The 18,024-nt window shown below is 53.8% G+C and overlaps 2 protein-coding genes across 3 annotated transcripts; both read right to left on the reverse strand.

The window, feature by feature from the left end:
• Positions 1-628: 628 nt before the first annotated feature.
• BCL2L14 (BCL2 like 14) lies at positions 629-5,390 on the reverse strand. Of its 2 annotated transcripts, none has more exons than XM_064399221.1 (6): positions 5,138-5,390; positions 3,340-4,073; positions 2,659-2,793; positions 2,128-2,189; positions 1,587-1,844; positions 629-1,078 (listed from the first exon to the last, which is right to left on the reverse strand). In XM_064399221.1, exons 1-6 carry the CDS (start codon positions 5,143-5,145, stop codon positions 1,031-1,033), a joined length of 1,245 nt encoding a protein of 414 aa, XP_064255291.1. In that variant the 5' UTR covers positions 5,146-5,390; the 3' UTR covers positions 629-1,030. The 2 variants fall into 2 exon arrangements, with proteins under 2 accessions (XP_064255291.1, XP_064255292.1); XM_064399222.1 differs by having other exon boundaries at positions 629-1,075; positions 5,138-5,379.
• Positions 5,391-9,054: 3,664 nt separating this feature from the next.
• On the reverse strand, positions 9,055-16,630 carry ETV7 (ETS variant transcription factor 7). The gene is given in 7 exon segments (XM_064399223.1): positions 9,055-10,077; positions 10,510-10,610; positions 10,934-11,076; positions 11,354-11,542; positions 12,352-12,459; positions 13,140-13,304; positions 13,564-16,630. Coding segments are annotated over 7 exon segments (1,008 nt in total). The 5' UTR covers positions 13,751-16,630; the 3' UTR covers positions 9,055-9,962.
• Positions 16,631-18,024: the final 1,394 nt, after the last annotated feature.

Consider the following 18,024-nt stretch of genomic DNA (forward strand, 5'->3'; position numbering starts at 1 on the left):
GCCCGTGGGGGATTTTCACCTCAAATGTGGCAGTGACAAACACCCACACGTTTGTTTGCCACCACCATCACCTTCAACCCACTAGAGCACCCCTCCTGCACAATGCAAACCCAAAAAGTTCATCTCCTTCACCCCAGGACAGCTCCACCCTTGCAGAGGAGATGCTCCTGCTGCTGCCACCACCCCGAGCCCTGGCAACCCCCCCACCCAGCCCAGAGCTGCCTTAATCCATGGCCCTACTTAGGGGTCTGGGCAAAGATTAGCTGGAAACATTCCCAGTGATTAGGGCTTAAATCTCTTTGGCATTTCACATCTTCTTAGAGCTCCTAGGTGAGACCCCAGCAGCTGTAAATCCCCTCAGTCCCTGAGGATGTTACAGCTCCTGCACCGCCTGGGAATGAGCTTTACCCAGTTCTTGGTGTCAGATCAGGCTGCTCTGGGTAGTAAATCTCCTTCTGCTGGAAAGGGAAGGCCTATAAATTGTAAAAATGGCAGGACAACACTGTGTGTCTGCTCTCAGAGTCCCTTGTGCCACTTGGAATTTGGCTGGAAAGGAGCAGCCCACAGCAGCTGGAGCAATGCAAACATTATTCCATCTATAACACAGCTCCCAGCAGACAAGCCTGGCTGGCATTTAGGCACCAATTTATTTGAGTTTTAGAATTTTTTTCAAACTGGATTCTTGGCTGGTAGCAGAAACTACAAAAATTATGCTGTACATTTACAAATACATTTAGAAAACAGGTAAATAAATACATATGTACAAACAGCAACAACCCCTGAGGTTCAACACAAGCAGTTGGCAGGAGCTAAAATATAAATACAGGGTGAAATTTGGACTCTGATTTACTGACTTTTCACCCCCAGACAGGTGGAGTTCAAGCATTTCACGCTGTTGGTTCTCCTGAAAAGATTTTAAATCCACAGCTCAGAAGGTCGCTCCACATCCAGGTCACCATCAGGGATTGTCCTCCCACCACAAATATTCATCCTTGGCTTCCCAGGCACCACAGGCCCCTCACAGCAGCTGTCAGTCTGGGCTGTCACAGTGGTCTGTCCTGAGCTTTTCTCTGTTCTGCTGTGACAGAAGAAATATTCTCAGAATCATGGAATACTTCGGATTGGAAAGGACTGTCACAGTGAGACAGCCACAATACACAGAGTATCACCATACAATATCAGAAGGCTTCAAACATCAGCCCTTCTTGTTCTTTAGCCCAGCCTTTTATACCCTCATGGTTCCTGCAGTGCTCCCGTGTGCCCTCTGCTCCCTTTGGTGGCTGCTCAGCACACCTGGGCACTCCAAGGCTCATTGCTGTCAGTGCTGCTCCCCTGCTGCTCTCAGCTGCACCCAGGGGGGATGAGGCTGGGCCAGCCCCATCCCACCCACACAAGCTGTGTGCCTACAAGGGACCTTTAAAGCTCACCCAGTCCCACCCCTGCCATGGGCAGGGACACCTTCCACTACCCCAGGTTGCTCCACGCCTGTCCTGGAACACTTCCAGAGACGGGCAGCCACATCTTCCCAGGGCACTTGCCCTAACTTGCTGCTGGGAGCTCAGCCCCAGGCTCACCCTCCTCCTTACCTGGAGAATTTTGCCGTAGGGTGCGAAGGAATCATCCAGGTATCGGGTGCCGAAGCCCATGATCCTGTTCACTGCCTGGCTGCAGATCCCCGCCACCGTGGCGGTGAGATGGACCGTGTAGGCAAACTGGATCTCCTGGGGGTTGACGTTGGGCCTGCTGGCTGTCAGCTCCCTCTGCACGTAGGCGTCAGCCAGGTTCTTGAAGGAGCTGTAGGACATGTCCCTGAAGAACAGCTGCAGCCGCGCGTCCTCCCTCACCTGGGTGGGAGACAAGAGAGCACACGTCGTGAGGGAAGGGCTCCGTGTGCCACCCTCGTGCTGACACCTTCACCCCACACCAGGACCCTCGTGCTGACACCTTCACCCCACACCAGGACAGACAGCCAGGCACAATCACACCCAGGCAAGGAATTAAAAGTTGGCGTTTCCTGATTTTCCTGGGTGTTTTCCTGCCCTGGGGAAATCAATGGTTTTGCTGTGTTTATTTTACAGCAGTGCAGAGCTTGGCCCGGATTCGCTCAGCCCCATCCAGCTCTCTCACCTCCCTGTCCAGCTCATCTCCTGCACTCCGGAGCAGAGCAACAATTCTCTTGATGGCTTCATCTGTAGAGAGAGACACCGGGTTATCTCCAGCCCTTTCTCCAAGCCTCATCTAGATGCTCTGTTTAGTCCCCAGGAAAAATTCCTTGAGCAGTGTTTATCCACCTCCATCCTTCCAAAACCCATTTCAGCCTATTGCCACGTGCCTTGTTACCCTTGTTACCCTCAGACAGAAAAATACTCTTTTACCCCTGAATTTTGTCTTTTTTGGGGTCTAGTGGAAGGTGTCTCTGCCCGTGGCAGGGGGGCTGGAATGAGGCATTCTTTAAAGTCCTTTCCAACCCAAACTCCATTCTGGGGTTCTGTGAATCTCCCTCTCCCCCAGCCAAACCCCGATGCTGAAAATCTCCCACCAAGTCTCCATCCAGCTCTGGGGGTTACAAAAGCCCCAGGCCCAGGCCTGACACAGGGGTGGATGCCATGCAGACTCTGCAGGGAACAAGTCTTCCCCGTGTTTGTTTCCAACACTCACCGACCCCGTCGGTGCCGGGGGGCTCTGGGGGCTCCCCACGCTCTCCTGCCGTGTCCCCCCGGCTCTCGCCGCCCTGCACGATCAGCCCGATGTCCTGGGACACCTGGGTGTAGCATCCGTCGGGCTGCTCCGCCTCTGCCAGACACAAACACAGACCCAGGAGTGAGGACTGGCTCTGCCAGCGCTGCCCACCCCGGATCAGCGCATTCCGAGGGTGAAGGAAGCAATGGACGACCTGCCCTGAATCCTCCAGAGCTCCCCAGGGGTCCCCGGGCAGGGTTTTGGCACAGGAAGGGCTGGGCTGGGGATGGTGTCCTGCGGGCTTTGCGTGCTCCCAGCCCCAAGGCCAACCTCAAGCAGCTTAACATTGGCCCTAGAGTGGCTTGGGATCTAATCTCAGGTTTTAACTAAACCACCATGACCCTTGGCTGCCAGAGGAGGAAAGCTCACCCTTGGGTGATAACTGCCCACAGCTGACTTGGGGTGACTGTGCCCAAAGCACGGGCACAACGACCCTTCCTGGGGCAGCAGCTTGGGTTGGAGTCTCCAAAACCTCTCCCAGGCCCCAGAAAACCCTGGGAGGGCGTTAGAAACCAGCACTAAACACCATGGCTTTGCCCAGGGAAGCCCAGCAGGGCCCTGCTGGCAGCAGGGCTGGGCCAGGGCTGGGTCGGGTCCCACCTGGCTGGGCTGGGCCCAGGACGTGCCGCAGGGGAAGGCAGCTGGGGCGCTTGCTCCTCGCCCCGGATCCCGGCTCTCCCCGCTCCTCCTCCCCGTGCTTCTTCAGGGAGAAAACCTTCTTGAGGCTGGGTTTCTTCTTCAGGGCTCTGCCCAGCGCTGGGGACGTGCTGGAGTCTACTCTGTGTTTTTTGGCTCCTTCTGGTTTGGAGCCCTGATTTTTGACATCTTTCTCCTTTGCTTTTTGCCCTGTGTTTTCCTTCTGGTCCTCAGGGCTCTTCTTCAAGAAGAGATTTAGGAAACCTTTCAGCCAGACTGGTTTTGAACCCGAGCGCTGTGTTTTGCTCTGGGAAGAGTTCTTTGTGCTTTTTCTCTTGGCTTTCAGCCCCTCTTTAGGCACCTCCTGGGCGGCTTTGCTGTCATCACCCAAAGTCTCCTCCAGGTCTGGTGCTTTGAGTCTCTCCTCCAGGTCCTTCCTGGGGCTGGCTTTGGCACTTGAGTACGTGCAGAAATCACTTTCTGACCGTTGTAGCCCATCCGTTTTCCTCCCTCGTCCTCTGTCTTTCTCCTGGAGGGTTTTTTTGGCCACCAGTGAGTTTTCATGGCAGCTCAGTGAGCGCCTGACATAAATCTCCAGCACCTTCTTGGCCTCTCGCCTGTCCAGAGAGAGGATCTTGCCTGACGGCTGCCTCCCCACATCCCACTGAGGCATCTCCTCAGCTGGAGCCCGAGTGCTGCTGTGGAGAAAAACAACATTTTCAGCCTGGTTTTTGCCTTCCCCAGGCGGCTGCACAGTCAGGTTGGGCTGGATGGAAACCTGCCCCGTGCTGGCACACAGGGGTGCTGTGGGTGTCTGGGGTCGTTAACGCTCCTGGTTAATGATCAGTCAGTTTTATGGTTGTTATCTGAGTGCTCCTGATGCAGATGGCTCACGCAGGGTTTTATAACCACAGACTCCTTGGTAAAGGAACCGAAACTGTGGAGAGGGGGAAGATGGGCTGGGCATATCCTAGAGGAGGAGCCTGGTCATCACCCAGGGGGTTTTACCCAGCAAGGACGTCACCCAGACACCATCCCATTATCCCATGGCAACTTGTTCCCACACCAACATGAAAAACCACACCCCAGGAGCACCCAGTGAGCCACAGAACCCAGAATTCAGAGTATTTCCCCTTAAAGAATTGGCTGCTAAAAATCATTCCAACCCCTGGAGAGGCCAGGGGATGTGGGCTCCTGCAAGTGGCCTTGGTCACCTTGTGATGACACAGCCCTTCTGTGAGCTCCCACCAGCACAGGGCTGGGAACAGAGCCCAGAGCACCAATCCCTGCCTTTCCCACCACCCTTTATATCTATAAGCAAAATTCAACCAAAGACACTGCTATTGGAAAACCAGAGAGCCAGGATGGTGCCTGCCTCATACTGATTTTACTTCCATAACCAATTTTACCCTTCAAAGAACCAGACCCAAACCAGACTTCTCCACCCCTGAACAGCACATGGGGAACCAGCACCAAAATCTGGCACGCTTGGCTGTACAAAGCACCCTGGAGCTGGGAATCAGCCTCTGCTGAGATCCAGAGATCATCACAAAACACAGCACACCCACCCACCCCACCTCAGCCTGCTTTTGTAATCAAAAAATCAGTTCCCTTCATGCGAGCCAGCACCAAAGCCCACCAAACCCCCAATAAAAAATTATCCCACTAAATTTACTCATGGCAAAGCCACGACCCCCACCCTACTTTGGTTGATTCCAATACATTGACCACAACGTTAGCTATTTTCTGGTTTGTTTTTTACCTTTCCATCACTTTTTGTGCTCCTTTGGACACAGCTCAAGACGAGCTCCTGGGCCACGGGTGCTGAGTGATCCCAGGCTCCCCTGGGAGGTGCCTTTTTATACCCTGGTGGCTGAGTTCACTCCTATTTTTAGCAGCCATCCAGGTAGGAGAGCAGCCAAGGCTTCCGCCTGGGATCCCGCTATCACCGCCCTCGTGGTGCAGATCAACGGGCGTGAGTTTCACTGGAGGAGAAAGCAATTTCCTTATGACAAGTAGCAGCAAAACAACACAGAATCACCTGTCACCTGCTGTAAGCACTGCCCTTTGAGACCAGCTATCTCAGGCAGCTGTTTGCCTTTGGGTTTGGTTTGGTTTCTTGTTTTTCACTGGGTGTGATGCCCGAAGTGGGCTCCTCTGGGTTGTTTCTGTGAGGGGAAGTCACCGCTTTCTTGGATGAGCAGGGTTTCAGTGCAGGAAGCAGAGTGCCCTGGAGCTCCCGGGCAGATCCTTGGAAGCCACAGACACTCTGGGACATGGCAATGTCAGGCTCCTGCACAACCCTGGGCATGGCTGGGCTGAAACATCCCTGAAACCCACCCTGGGTTCAGACAGCTCGTGCTTCCACCCTAAAACACGAACCAGCTCTTGCCCCAAATCCTTCCCACTCCCATGGCTCCCGCTCAGCCTCACCCAGGGATGGAAAATCTCCCACCAGAGCCAGCCCAACACCTACAAACTGCACCCAGATCGGACACCAAAGCTCCTTTTGGCCACCCAGTGCCCCCTCCCGTGGCTGTGGCATCCTCCGGCAGGTGCTTCCCACCATTCCCCATCGCTGCTTTGCCATCTGATGGCAAAACTCCGCACTGCAGCTCGCAGGGATGGGGCGGCAGCCGCAGACACGCAGGCTTTGGAAAACCCCGTCTTGGAAAACCCCTCGGGAGCATTTCCACCACAGCAGCGCTGTTTTCAGCTGGAACTGATGTTCAGCCAAGGTGTCTCCTGAATTAAAATTTTCTTTTCCTGATACGGAGTTCAGCTTGCAGTCAGGGCTGTTTTGTTTCTCTTTCCATAAACTCTCTGTGCTGTAATTTCCTGTGGCTGGGAGAGATCCAGACTGCATCTCTTCATTTTTCCTGAGCCCATACGGCTGAATCAGAGGCTGGTATTGATCAGGAATTACCTGGCTCAGTTTTTCAGCACACCCATCGACTGATAAACAGGTGAGGAACTTCCAGGCTGCTTCCCAACCCTTGTCCACATCCTTCCACGAGCAAGTCAATTCCAGGGGATGAGGAGGAGTTTCACAATCTCTTTTTTTTCCATTAAAAAAAAAAAATCCACATCCACTCGGACCATGGGGGTCAGTTTGGAGATCTTTCTACTGGAGATTCCCCAAGGCTGATCCAAACACCATCCCTGCTCATGATTCCACTGATGCCTCTTCCAGACACAGCCAGAAGATGGGAGAGCCAAACTCCAGGAGAAATCTTCACCTAAAATGTGATTCAGGACTGAGACCTTTATCCAAGCTCAGATCCCTCCAGGATTTGGGACATGTTTAAACCTAATGGGAGAGAGGCACAAGAAAAAGATGCAGGAGACTGAGATAAACCAAAATCCCATTACCAGAGTGGGGGCAAGAGATCTGCACCCAAACTTTTCATCCTCTTTTCTTATCAGTGCTGGGAGAGAACGAGGAAGCTGGCAGGAAATGCAGTGGTGAGGGGGGAGCACCCAGTGCTGGGGTTGGGGGGAAAAGCAGAACTAAACCCACGGGAACACAGCAGGGGATAAGCGGCTTCTGTGCCAGAAATTGCTTCAGAAGACAGAAAAAAACCAAGGGAGAGGCATTCCCCACATGGAGCTGCAAGGTGTGGAGGTTCAGAAGGCAGGGCTCAAAGCCCCTGAATTCCTTGGGAAGACACAGCCTGAGACTGGACATCAGGAGAACTCTCCTGTGCAGGAGGCTGGGACAATCTCCCGTGGGTGTCTGGAGGGGTTGGCAAACACCACCCTTGAGAGTCTTCTAGGCTTGGCCAGCCAAAGCCACAGCCAATCTAACGCAGCGTAGGAGGCCACTGTGTTTGATGCTGACCACAAAGATCCCTTCAAGCCAACAGCCAACCATGAGTCATCAACAGCCACGAGCCACCAGCCAGCCACGAGCCACCAAACAAGCACAAGCCACCAACCAGGCACTGGGCACAAAAACACAGCAGCTGCAGATCTGATCCGTGATGGTGGTGAGGAGGGAAGAATATGACCCATGGTGGCGGTGTTGAGGGGAACACCTGGACCATGGTGAGGTGTTGAGGGGAACACCTGGACCATGGTGAGGTGTTGAGGGGAACACCTGGACCATGGCAGGGTGTTGAGGGCAGCCACTGCTCCCTGCCCCAGCCAACCCATGGCCTCAGTGGAAACCTCTCAGCCCAGTTCTGCAGTTCCTCTGATCCAAGGGTGGTGGGCACCAGCCCCCAAAGCAAATCCTCTTTTCCTCCAGCCCTGGGTGTGGTTTTAGCTGCTTCCCCCAGCAGATGAGCAACGTGCAATGCCCTGCCCCAAACACCAGCAGATGTGGGGCTGCTGAAGGGTGGCTGATGTTCTGCAGGGAATGAAGCACCTGGAAACCTCTGGGAAAGCCCACATGAGGGACCTGTCTGTGTTTCACAGCCCCTGAACCCCAGCCATGCCAAAAGTCACCGAGAGCCGTGTGCTGTCCCTCCCCACACCCCCACACCAAACTCCTGGCACAAGCAGTTGTAATTTCGCTGTTTACTGACAGGGATGGGTTCCTGTTCCAGGAAAGCTGCAGGTTTACAGCCCTCCTGCCTCTGTTTGGCACAGGTATTTCTCCAGGAGGTACATGAAAGCTTCCTAGGAGCATGGACAAAGTTCATCATTCCAACCCACCCTTCCAAAGGTTTCCTTGGATTGTCACCGCCCAAGACCCCTCCAGAGCTGCCCAGGGAGGCACAAGGGGGGTTAAGGGCTTTTGGCAGCTTCCCAGCCAGGAAAGGAAATCCCCAGCCAAGCCCAGAGTGATCTTTAGTCACCACGGGAAAAGCAGGTAAAGAGAGGTCACCTCACACACTCCCTGTGAGCACAGCACAAGAGCCAGGACCACCAACTGCCACCTGCTCCAACAAAACAAACACAGGTGGAAGAAGCAGTGGGATCCTCAGGAGCCATCAGGGCTGGCTCTGTTGCAAGAAAGTGGAGTGGAAAGAGGAGATCAGGAAAAAGGCACCCATGGGTGTGTATCCCAGGAGTGTCACAGGGCATGGATATCACAGCTCCCAAGGAAGATCTGCTGTCCCACCAAAGCTGAAGGATTTCACCCCAAGAAAGATTTGGTGCGACTCTTTCCTGGGACAAAAAGCATCCTTTGGGGAGGGAAGGACGAGGTTTGGGTGCTTCACTGCACCTTCCTGCTGTGGAGCATCCCCAGGCTGCAGCTGGGTGGGTGCTGGCAGCCTTTAGCCCCCTCTCTTAGCAGGGACTGTGGCCTCCCCTCCCAGCCAGGATCTCCCCCAGGCTGTGACCTCACACTCATTTGCCCCACTAGAGCTCCTCGTTTCCTTCTCCTCCCCCACTCAAATTTTCAAGCACCTCTGCTCTGCCACTGAGCTGGTGATTTTTCCTGGAACTGAATCTCCTCAGGCAGCTCTCCAGAGATGTGGCACTGCTGAAGCTTTGCCATCCAGCCACCACCCATCCCACCACTGTCTCTTACTGCCTACTGCCCACCTAGCATCTCCAGGCTGCAGGTGTAAAGCAGTTTTGCAGGACCAAGACCAGTTACAGCCAAAGGGGCTGTAATTTCAGGCTGGCAGTAACCAGTTTTGGTGAAACCACGTGTTTGTGCTGTGCTCACCCATCAGCTGCTGAGCAGCTCAGACTGGTGACCTCTGGCTTAGCAGCTGCCAAAAGATGTTGGAGGAGAGATCTAGGTGCCCACAGGAGCTGGTTTTAAATGAGGAAAGCTTGGATTTCCCAGTTTCAGACCTTCAAACAGCAAGAAGTGAGATTTTCAACCTTACAGTCACAGCATTTTATTTCCTCTGTGGAAAGCGAAGTGAAAATAGTAGTGGGTATTTTCTATTTTCACACACACACACAGACACCGTTCACTTCAGGTATTCCTGCTTCAAATTCAAAACAAATAATCACATATCTGACCATGCATGGGGTCACATTTGTTACTGGCTTTGTTTCTTTTCACATTATTTAATCACAGAATTAATTACAAAAGTCATTACCTGGAGGGAAAGGAGTTAAAGTGAATACCAGCTATGGGCAGCCATGGAGCTTCAGCCAGGCCTGATCAGGCAGGTATTTCAGCACACTCCTAACCTCAATCCCAGGAGCAATCTCAGAGGAGACAGAGATTCCAGCACGCTGCAGTCTGCAATGTGCCCTGCTCACAGCTGGGCACAGCTCCCACTGCCCAGGCAGAGCAGCAGGTGCTCAGCCCAGAGCTCGTGCTCTGCTCTGCTCTGCTCATCTCCCTGGAGGAACAGAGGGATCTTTTCCACAGGTTTGGACCTTAAAGACAAGCATCAAAATTTCAGAGCAAAAATGTCACATTCCCTCCCACAGGGCAGGAGAGGAACCAGCAGAAGGCCAGCCCACACATCCCCCTGTGCCCTTGGGGCTGGGGACAGCTTCTGGGTGTGTTTTGCTAATGAAACCCCAGAGATGTCCCAGATTTGGCTCACAGCAGGCTTTGAAATCCAGGCCAGCTCTGTGGCCTTCTGTCCAGGAGAGGCAGGAGACACCAGCACTGCCCAGCAAAGCACAAGGTCCCTGTGATGCACTGAAGTGAAGCCTCCAAAGATTTACTGTGGTGAAACCTCCAGTGGGTCTTCCTTCAAATCTTCAGGGTCCTCACTCTCCAGCTGCTCCAGTTTGCTGGATTTCTCATGGCCAGCCTCCCCAGGAGTCTTCAAAAACCTGAAATACATTTCTGTGATGACTTCAGGGGCACATCCAAACCCAGCCCCAAACCAGGCTGTAAATGCTGGAGCCTTTGCCCTCAACAAGGCCAGGGTGGACAGGGCTTGGAGCAACCTGTGAGAGTGGAAGGTGTCCCTGCCCATGGCAGGGGGTGGAATGAAAGGAGCTTTAAGGTCCCTTCCTCCCCAAACCCTTCTGTGAGTCTGTGATCAGCTGAGCTCTGGAGCTCAGAGGGGATTTGCCATCCTTGGGCTTTGCTGAGGATCCCGGGAAGCCCTGAGGTCCCAGCTGGCACAGGACAGAGCTGGCCACAAACCCACTGAGGATGCTGCTGGATGAAGCAGCTGCCAACATCTGGGGCTCATCACCTTTCCACGCCCCATCCATGCTGTCCCAGGCAGCTCATTTCTCTGCTCTGCTTCACCTCACCTGAACAACAGCTTCTGCCCTGGCTCCTTTTTGATGATGTTGAGTTTGTAGTAGTGTCGGAGTGCTCGTGACATCTTCTCATAGGTCATGTTCATCCGGTTCTGGAAGGAGAACAGGAATGTGGGGTGTTGAGCAAAAGCGAGCAACAGCCCTTGGTCTGGCTCTGTGTGCAGCAGGGCCACACGTGGGACATGTGAGGAGGTTTGGGGCATCGTGGGTCTGTAGTGTGGGTCCCTAACCCAGACTGCCCTCATGGTTTCCTTTCCAAGGGGTGAGAAGGTCCCACTGTCACCACCAGGCTGGCATCTCTCACCAACCCTGCACCCCCGTGTCCCCCAGACCAAGGGAGCAGCTCACAAAAGGGACACTCAGGAGTGACAAATTCCTCCTCAGGGACGCCAAATTGCCTCTCAGCTGCACTGACCTTGTGGTTGCCCCAGAGCTGGGCCAGCCCGTTGGGGTTGACGACGCGGAACACCTTGGCCTCCCTGTCCTCCCACCTGATGTAGGGCTCGTAGCGGCGGTCGGCCAGCAGCTGGTACACGTACTCCCAGAGCAGCCTGCAGTCTGGGCACAGGGCACCTGCTGCTCCCAGAGCTGCCACCGTGCTCAGCCAGGCTGCCCCAGCAGCAGGGATGCGCGTTTAGCAGCGACAATAAATGTGAGGAGAAATCAGAGCTCGGGCACGGCAATTTCACTGCGAGATCTCAGAGCAATTACAGTTTTTTCAGGTGGGGAAACTGAGGTGGAAAAGCAGGGAATGAGGGGAAGGGAGACAGATGGGCAGACAGGACAAAGCACCATCCCATTTCCCCAAGGAACATGGCTATAAATTCATCATTACCTGCAATTTTCCCATCCACTGGGGCCGACAGGGTAGCAGGAAAAGAGCAGATGGCACCTGGCCTGCAGCCACTCTCTGAGCTGTGGTGGGAGAGGTTCAGGGGCTGCGTGTGGCTGTGGAACAGGGGCTGCTCTGCACAGCCCAGCCACGAGGAAACAACTGGGCCAGCCTCAGCACTGCAGTCTGCACCTGCAAAAAAAAACCCTAATAAGCACCCTGTGGCTCAGTAGGGTCCCAGACCTTGCAAAGCCCTGAAACAGGAGGGGAGGGACAGCCCGGGGTGGTTATCAGCCTGGGACCAGCCCAGCTGAGGAAAGCCTGGGATTTTCCTAAGGCTGCAGAAGCACAAATCCAGGGGGGTTAGAGGAGATGCCAGCTAGGGTAAGGGTCAGATGCAGAAGAAAAACTGGCATAGGAAAAGGCCCCAGAGCACAGGCACCCCCTGGAAAATTGCTGTGGGGACTTAATGTGTTAATTACCTTGCACAGGACACAGGAAAGTGCTCCCAGATGCATCTCCACACACATCCAGCCCCTGACACCAATCCAACCCCACCCTAACTCCTACCTGGGCCCCCCAAGGGCTCAAAGAAGCCTCACTGGCCCCCACCAGCCTCACCTGGGCCCTCTCCCCACTCCACCCAGTGACCCAGAAGCTCTGTGGAAGCTCAGCCCAGCTCCTCAGCCCTTTCCCAGCTATGTTGCAGGACTGATCTCCAGCAGGGCTGTGCCTCTGCCTGGCTTTGACCATCCCTGATCCAAATCTCAACCTGCAGGCAGACTTTTTATGGAAGTCACAGCCTTGCCAGTCTGCCACAGACCCCCACAGCACCGGTTCTGACCTGCTGCATCACTACAAACTCCCCAGGTGACCTGGACTTTGCTGGGCCTGGCTGCCTCTCCCAGGTGGCGTGGGATGGTTTCACAGGCTGAGCTCCAAGCCCCAGGTTCTGCCTGCTGGACACTGCCATTCTCCAGGGTATTTTTCTCCCCTCATACCTTCCTCTGTGCTCCTGGCTTTCCTGAAGGGTGAGTTCAGCAAGGGGCTGCACACCAGCGCTCTTCTCTGAGTTTTAATGAACTGGAGTATTTCATAAAGCACGTCCCCTGCAGGGAAGGAAACTCTGCTCAGATGCCTTTGGGCAATGGTGCCTCTCAGGTAACGTTGCTGAGATTCTGAACTGCACAGCGTGGGGTTGTTCCCCGTCCTAAAGTACTTGCAGATCAGATGGACCAGAGAAAGGAAGAGCTGTCCTCACCTCCAGCATAAAACCCACTCTGCTGGGACCCATTGAGTGCTCTCAGCAGAGCACTCCTTTGTCATATTTACATTCTCTGAAAAATCCTTTTGCCCAGGGTTTTTCTCCTGGGAAGCTGAGAAGCCTCAGAGAAAAAGGAAAACAATTATTATCTCATTTGCTTCTCCTGTGTTTTGCTCCTTTGGAAGGTGTTTGGAGATTGTTTACCCACAGGTGATTGTTTCTTTAGATTCTGGTATGAGTTGTTTTGACTCTTTGGCCAATCAGGGCCAAGCTGTGTCGGGACTCTGGAGAGAGTTATGAGTTTTCCTTATTGTCTTTTTAGCATTCTGTGCTATATTCTATATATTCTTATTCTGTATTCTTTAGTATAGTATAGTATTCTTTAATATAATATAGTATCATAAAATAATAAATGAGCCTTCTGAGAAGATGGAGTCAGATTCATCATTCCTCCCTGCCACGAGGGTCCCTGCAGATACAATACTCCTGGTACTGGGATGGTGCTCACAAGCCCCTGGCTCTAACCTGAGCTGGGAGCTCGGTGTCTGAAGTCGTCCTTGGTGAGGATGCACAGGGCTTTGCCGTTCATTTCAAACTTGCTCTGCTCCGTGGGCCGCAGGGAATATTCCTCCTCAGCCCATCGCAGCCAGTGGATCACATCCTCCTTGCTCCACAGGGAGGGCTGGATTCCTGAAACCAGGAAAACAGCTCTCTTCTCAAAACTGCTGAGTGGCAGGGTGGGGCTTCTTCTCCATCACCAAACTTTCCCTCTACATTAAGCACTCACAGGTAAAAACACCACAAAGAGAGAAAATGACCCCTGAGGAAGCCTTGTGCCCCTTGCCAGCAGGGAATGGTCCCTGGGTGGGACACCATGGCTGTACCCACCCTGTCCCACCCCATGGCAACTCCTTTCTGGGCAGCACTGACTTGCTTAACCTCTACTCACTCAGCCTCCCTGGAAGCCTGAAGATCTGCCCGGTGCTGATGGGTGAGGGTCTGCCCTGGGATGGGGGTGGCACCGACACGGCCACCACGGGGCTGGAAGAGCTGATGGCCACTTTGCCCTGGGGAAGAGATCAGATACATCAGTGGGGGAAATTCTGGTCCTGTCTTTGCTTTGGAGGTGCCTCCATGTCCTGGATTGCCAAGCAGATTGGATTCTCTTTGCCATCTGTGTGGCAGTTGTCTCCTGCTCAGTGGGCAGTTTTCCTTATCTCTTCCACACCCACTCCTCCCTCGGGGGCACATCTGCTGATAACAGGCTGTGGAATGTCCCTGCATGGCTGATAAGAACTGCAGCATCCATGGGAGATGTGAGCCCAGAGGGAGGAGCCAAGCATTCCTACCTGGATAGAATCTGAGATTCTGGAACACCAGCACGGCTTCTCCACTGGATTTCCCAGAGGAGCAGCAGCTGCCTCTTCCACTGGATCTTCAGAGGAAGACTGCACCCTGCTACAGGATCCCTGCTCCAGCAGAACCACCCCTGACACTGCAGGAGGGCTGAGCCACAATTCCAATGGGACTGCTGCCAGCACCCTGACCCACAGGGTGTCAGGCTGTGCTCTGACTCTGTCAGTGCTGTTTTGATTTACTGCATTGTTTATTTTATCTTTTTGTTTTCTTCCCTAGTAAAGAACTGTTATTCCTGCTCCCAAATTTTTTGCCTGAGAGCCCCTTAACTTAAAATTTATAGCAATTCAGAGGGAGGGGTTTCCATTTTCAATTTCAAGGGAGGCTCCTGCCTTCCTTAGCAGACACCTGGCTTTCCAAACCAAGACACTCACCTGCTCCAGTATTTCCTAACTGGTTTCTTATAGCAGTGTGATGTGACCTGTGTTGTTGTTGTATTAAGGGTGGATGAATGAAGTGACATAAATAAACTCTTAGGTTTTTAGAAGGTAAATATAAATTTTATTAGACACTAGATATTCTTTTATAGATAGTTATGATAAAGTTGGATTTGATTGGTCTTTAATTTATACTCTTTATACTATTGGTTAATTAGTAATAACATCCTTCTTGCAAATATTTTATAAGTAAATAGTATGTTTAAAACGCTTGTTGTAAAGATTAAGGATTGTTTTAATTCCGCCTCTGATCTTTCTCAAACTTCCCAGAGAAATGCTTGAGAAAGTTTATCTGACTCTTTCTCTGACCAGACTTTCAGCAACCACAGACATAATGTGTTGTCTACAGCTCTTCCTCTCACTTTTCCAGGCCCTGGTTGCCAAGAGATCCCATTCTCCAGCTCTTTAGCAGAGGAACCTGCCCTCATGCAGGCTCTGGATGGATTATCCATCCCCACTCCCCATGGGAAGCAGGAGATGGAGCTCAGGCTGGCAGAGCCTGCAGTGCCTGTGCTCCTGCAGGACCCTCTGATGCCCGATGGATGCTCAAGGTTCCAGAAGAGCACTTCAGTTCTCTAGAGCTGTGAAAATAAACCTGGCAACAGTGCTTTGATTTTGTCTTGAAAGGAGAGGGGCCTCTCACTCTGTCCCCAGTGATCATTTGGGCATAAGTGGAAATGGCCATCCCATGGTTTGGGGAGATGCAAGCTCCTCTTGCTCACCCTCCATGGAGTTCTGGCCCCCTCAAGAATTACTTTTCCCCCTCAGCCAGGCATGTGAGCCAGAAGGGAGCTCAGATCCTGCTTCCAGCCACATCTACATCTTGAAATATTACTGGCAGCCAAGCAGATAATGTTTCCCCTTAAAAACCTATTAATGTGAATCCCAGCAATTTCTCAGCTTCACTCACTGGAAAATTAACAATTTTGCTGTCAAATGGTATTTTCTGAAGCAGTTACCAACTCTGAGCACTCAGGCTCAGGCAGGATTTTGCAGGTGATTTAGAGCAGCCAACTGTGTGTATGGGCAGAGTTGAGCCCTCTGAAAATGAGGGTGAGGAGATGGGAGCTGGACACAAATGCAAAGCTGAAGCTCCCAAAATCAGGAGAAGAGACAGGAGCAATCCAGTGCATCAGTCCAGGGGAAAATGCTTCCCTGGGAGTTACAGCAGGAGGAAGGCAGCAGGTGGTGGGAGGATTTCTTCAGCAGAAAGACAATTTGGTGGTCACTGAATTGGATTTGAAAAGCAGGCAGCTACATGATACTGCATGAGGAGAACAGCGAGACCCCAGAATAAACTCTGAGCAGGCTTGGCAGCAATGCAAACTGTCTTTCAGATTCACTCTAAGCAATAAGCTATGGGGAAAATAAAAGTGAAAGAAATCAGCAGTGTATTTTGTCTAGAACGCTCTAAAAGTTATTTTAATTTTCTCCCATCGATGTGACTCTCTTAGAAACGAAATTTACAGTAAAACCAGAACAAATCTGGTATTTTTCTTGCTCCTAAAGATTTCTAGGCCTCGAGATACATTCTGAATTTTTATTATGTTATACTAATTTTATGTTCTTTCTTTTATCCCTGCTTAGCTGCTTTCAGACTTTTCTGAGATGGCTTTTTTTTTTGCTTCAAGAGGAAATATTGTCCCTGGGGATGTTCGAGCGGGAAAGTGAGAAAAAGCAGGGTGAAAAGGAACCCGCCGATGTGTGAGAGCAGCTTTTTGCTGAGAACCAATTGCGGGAACAGAGGCTCCAAGCTGCTCCGGGCTTCGTGAGCCCGCTCGGAGAAGGGGCAGGGGCTCACCCCCGGGGAATGAAGCTGCAGCCCCGGCTGAGGAGGAGAAATCCCGAGCGGGCCGGGGTGGGGAGGACAATCCCGAGGACAAGGGCCGGGCTCCTACCTGCATGGCCGTGGGGTGCGAGCGGAGCCCGGCCGCGCCCGCAGCGCTCCGCTCCCGTCCCCGCGGCGATCCCGGCGGAAAGCGAAATCGAAAGGAGCCCCGGGGGGACGGAGAGCGGCGGGGGCAGCGCCCGGGGCCGCGTCCTGATCCCCCCGCCCCGCTCCGCCCGGTACCGGCAGCGCCGGGAGAGCTCCGCCGGCGGGATGGAGCCGAACCGGCACCGAACCGGGACCGCACCGGCACCGAACCGGCACCGAGCCGGCACCGCACCGGCACCGAACCGGCACCGAGCCGGCACCGAACCGGCACTGAACCGGCACCGAACCGGCACCGCACCGGCACCGAACCGGCACCGAACCGGCACCGCACCGGCACCGAACCGGCACCGAACCGGGACCGCACCGGCACCGCACCGGCACCGAACCGGCACCGAACCGGGACACGGCGGGAGCAGCTCCGGGAGCGGGGCTCAGCCTTCCTGACCGCCGGGAGGGAGGGGAAGGGGAGAGGGGGAAAGGGGGGAAGGGGATAAAGGGGAAAGGGGAGAGGGGGAAAGGAGGAAAGGGGGGAAAGGGGGGAAAAAGGGGGAAAAAGGGGGAAAAAGGGGGAAAAAGGGGGAAAAAGGGGGAAAAAGGGGGGGAAAGGGGGGGAAAGGGGGGAAAAGGGGGGGGAGGGGGGAAAAGGGGAAAAGGGGAAAAAGAGGGGGAAAGGGGGGAAAGGGGGAAAAAGGGGGAAAAAAGGGGAAAGGGAGGAAAGGGAGGAAAGGGAAAAGGGAGGAAAGGGGGAACAGCAGAAAGGGGAAAAGGCGGAAAGGGGGGAAGCGGGGAAGGGGGAAAGGGAGAAAGGGGGAAAGGGGGAAAAGGGGAGAGGGGGAAAGGGGGAAAGGAGAAAGGGGATAAAGGGGGAAAGGGGGGAAGCGGCGCACCGGTCCCGGAGCAACGCGAGGTGCGAGCACACCCGGAGGGTGCCCGCCTGCCCCCGCGCACACCCGGGGATGTAGGAACACGCACGATGTGGGGTTCTAGGGGCAACTGGGAGGGGCTGGGATGGGCTCTGAAGGGACTGGGAGGGACAAAAAGTACACTTTTAGGAACAAAAGGGGCACTGTGAGGCGACTGGGAGGGGAAATGGGATAGACTGGGATGGACTGGGAGTGACTGGAAGAGATTTGGAGGGCACTGGGATAGACTGGGATGGACTGGGAGTTACTGGAAAAGATTTGGAGGGGATTGAATGGGATTTGGGAGGGATTGCACAGGACTGGGAAGGACTGTGAGGCACTTAGGACAAAAAGGGCACTGGGAGCGGACTGTTAAGGCACTGGGATAGACTGGGAGGCGCTAGGACAGGATCGGATGGGACTGGGAGGGACACGAAGAGTACTTTTAGGAGCAGAAGGGGCACTAGAAGGGCTCCGGAACCACTGGGGGGCACCGGCATAGACTGGGATATACGGGGATGGACTGGGAGGCGCTTTTAGGGACAAAAAGGTGCTTGTGGGAGGGAACTGGGCTGAACTGGGAGGGAACTAGGAGGGAACTGGGCTGAACTGGGAGGGAACTAAGAGGGAACTGGGCTGGACTGGGCGGGACTGGGCTGGACTGGGAGGGAACTAGGAGGGAACTGGGCTGGACTGGGAGGGAACTGGGCGGGGACTGG

The sequence above is a fragment of the Passer domesticus genome, chromosome 25 (genome assembly GCF_036417665.1).
Source record: "Passer domesticus isolate bPasDom1 chromosome 25, bPasDom1.hap1, whole genome shotgun sequence".
Taxonomy (NCBI): domain Eukaryota; kingdom Metazoa; phylum Chordata; class Aves; order Passeriformes; family Passeridae; genus Passer; species Passer domesticus.

Excerpts from the sequence above, each read along its gene's own strand:
- BCL2L14 (XM_064399221.1), bottom strand. Across the intron at positions 2,794-3,339 it reads CCTGGGCCCAGCCCAGCCAG|AGGCGGAGCAGCCCGACGGA; the intron begins GTGGGACCCGAC and ends TGTGTCTGGCAG. Across the intron at positions 1,079-1,586 it reads CCTACGGCAAAATTCTCCAG|CAGAACAGAGAAAAGCTCAG; the intron begins GTAAGGAGGAGG and ends CTTCTGTCACAG.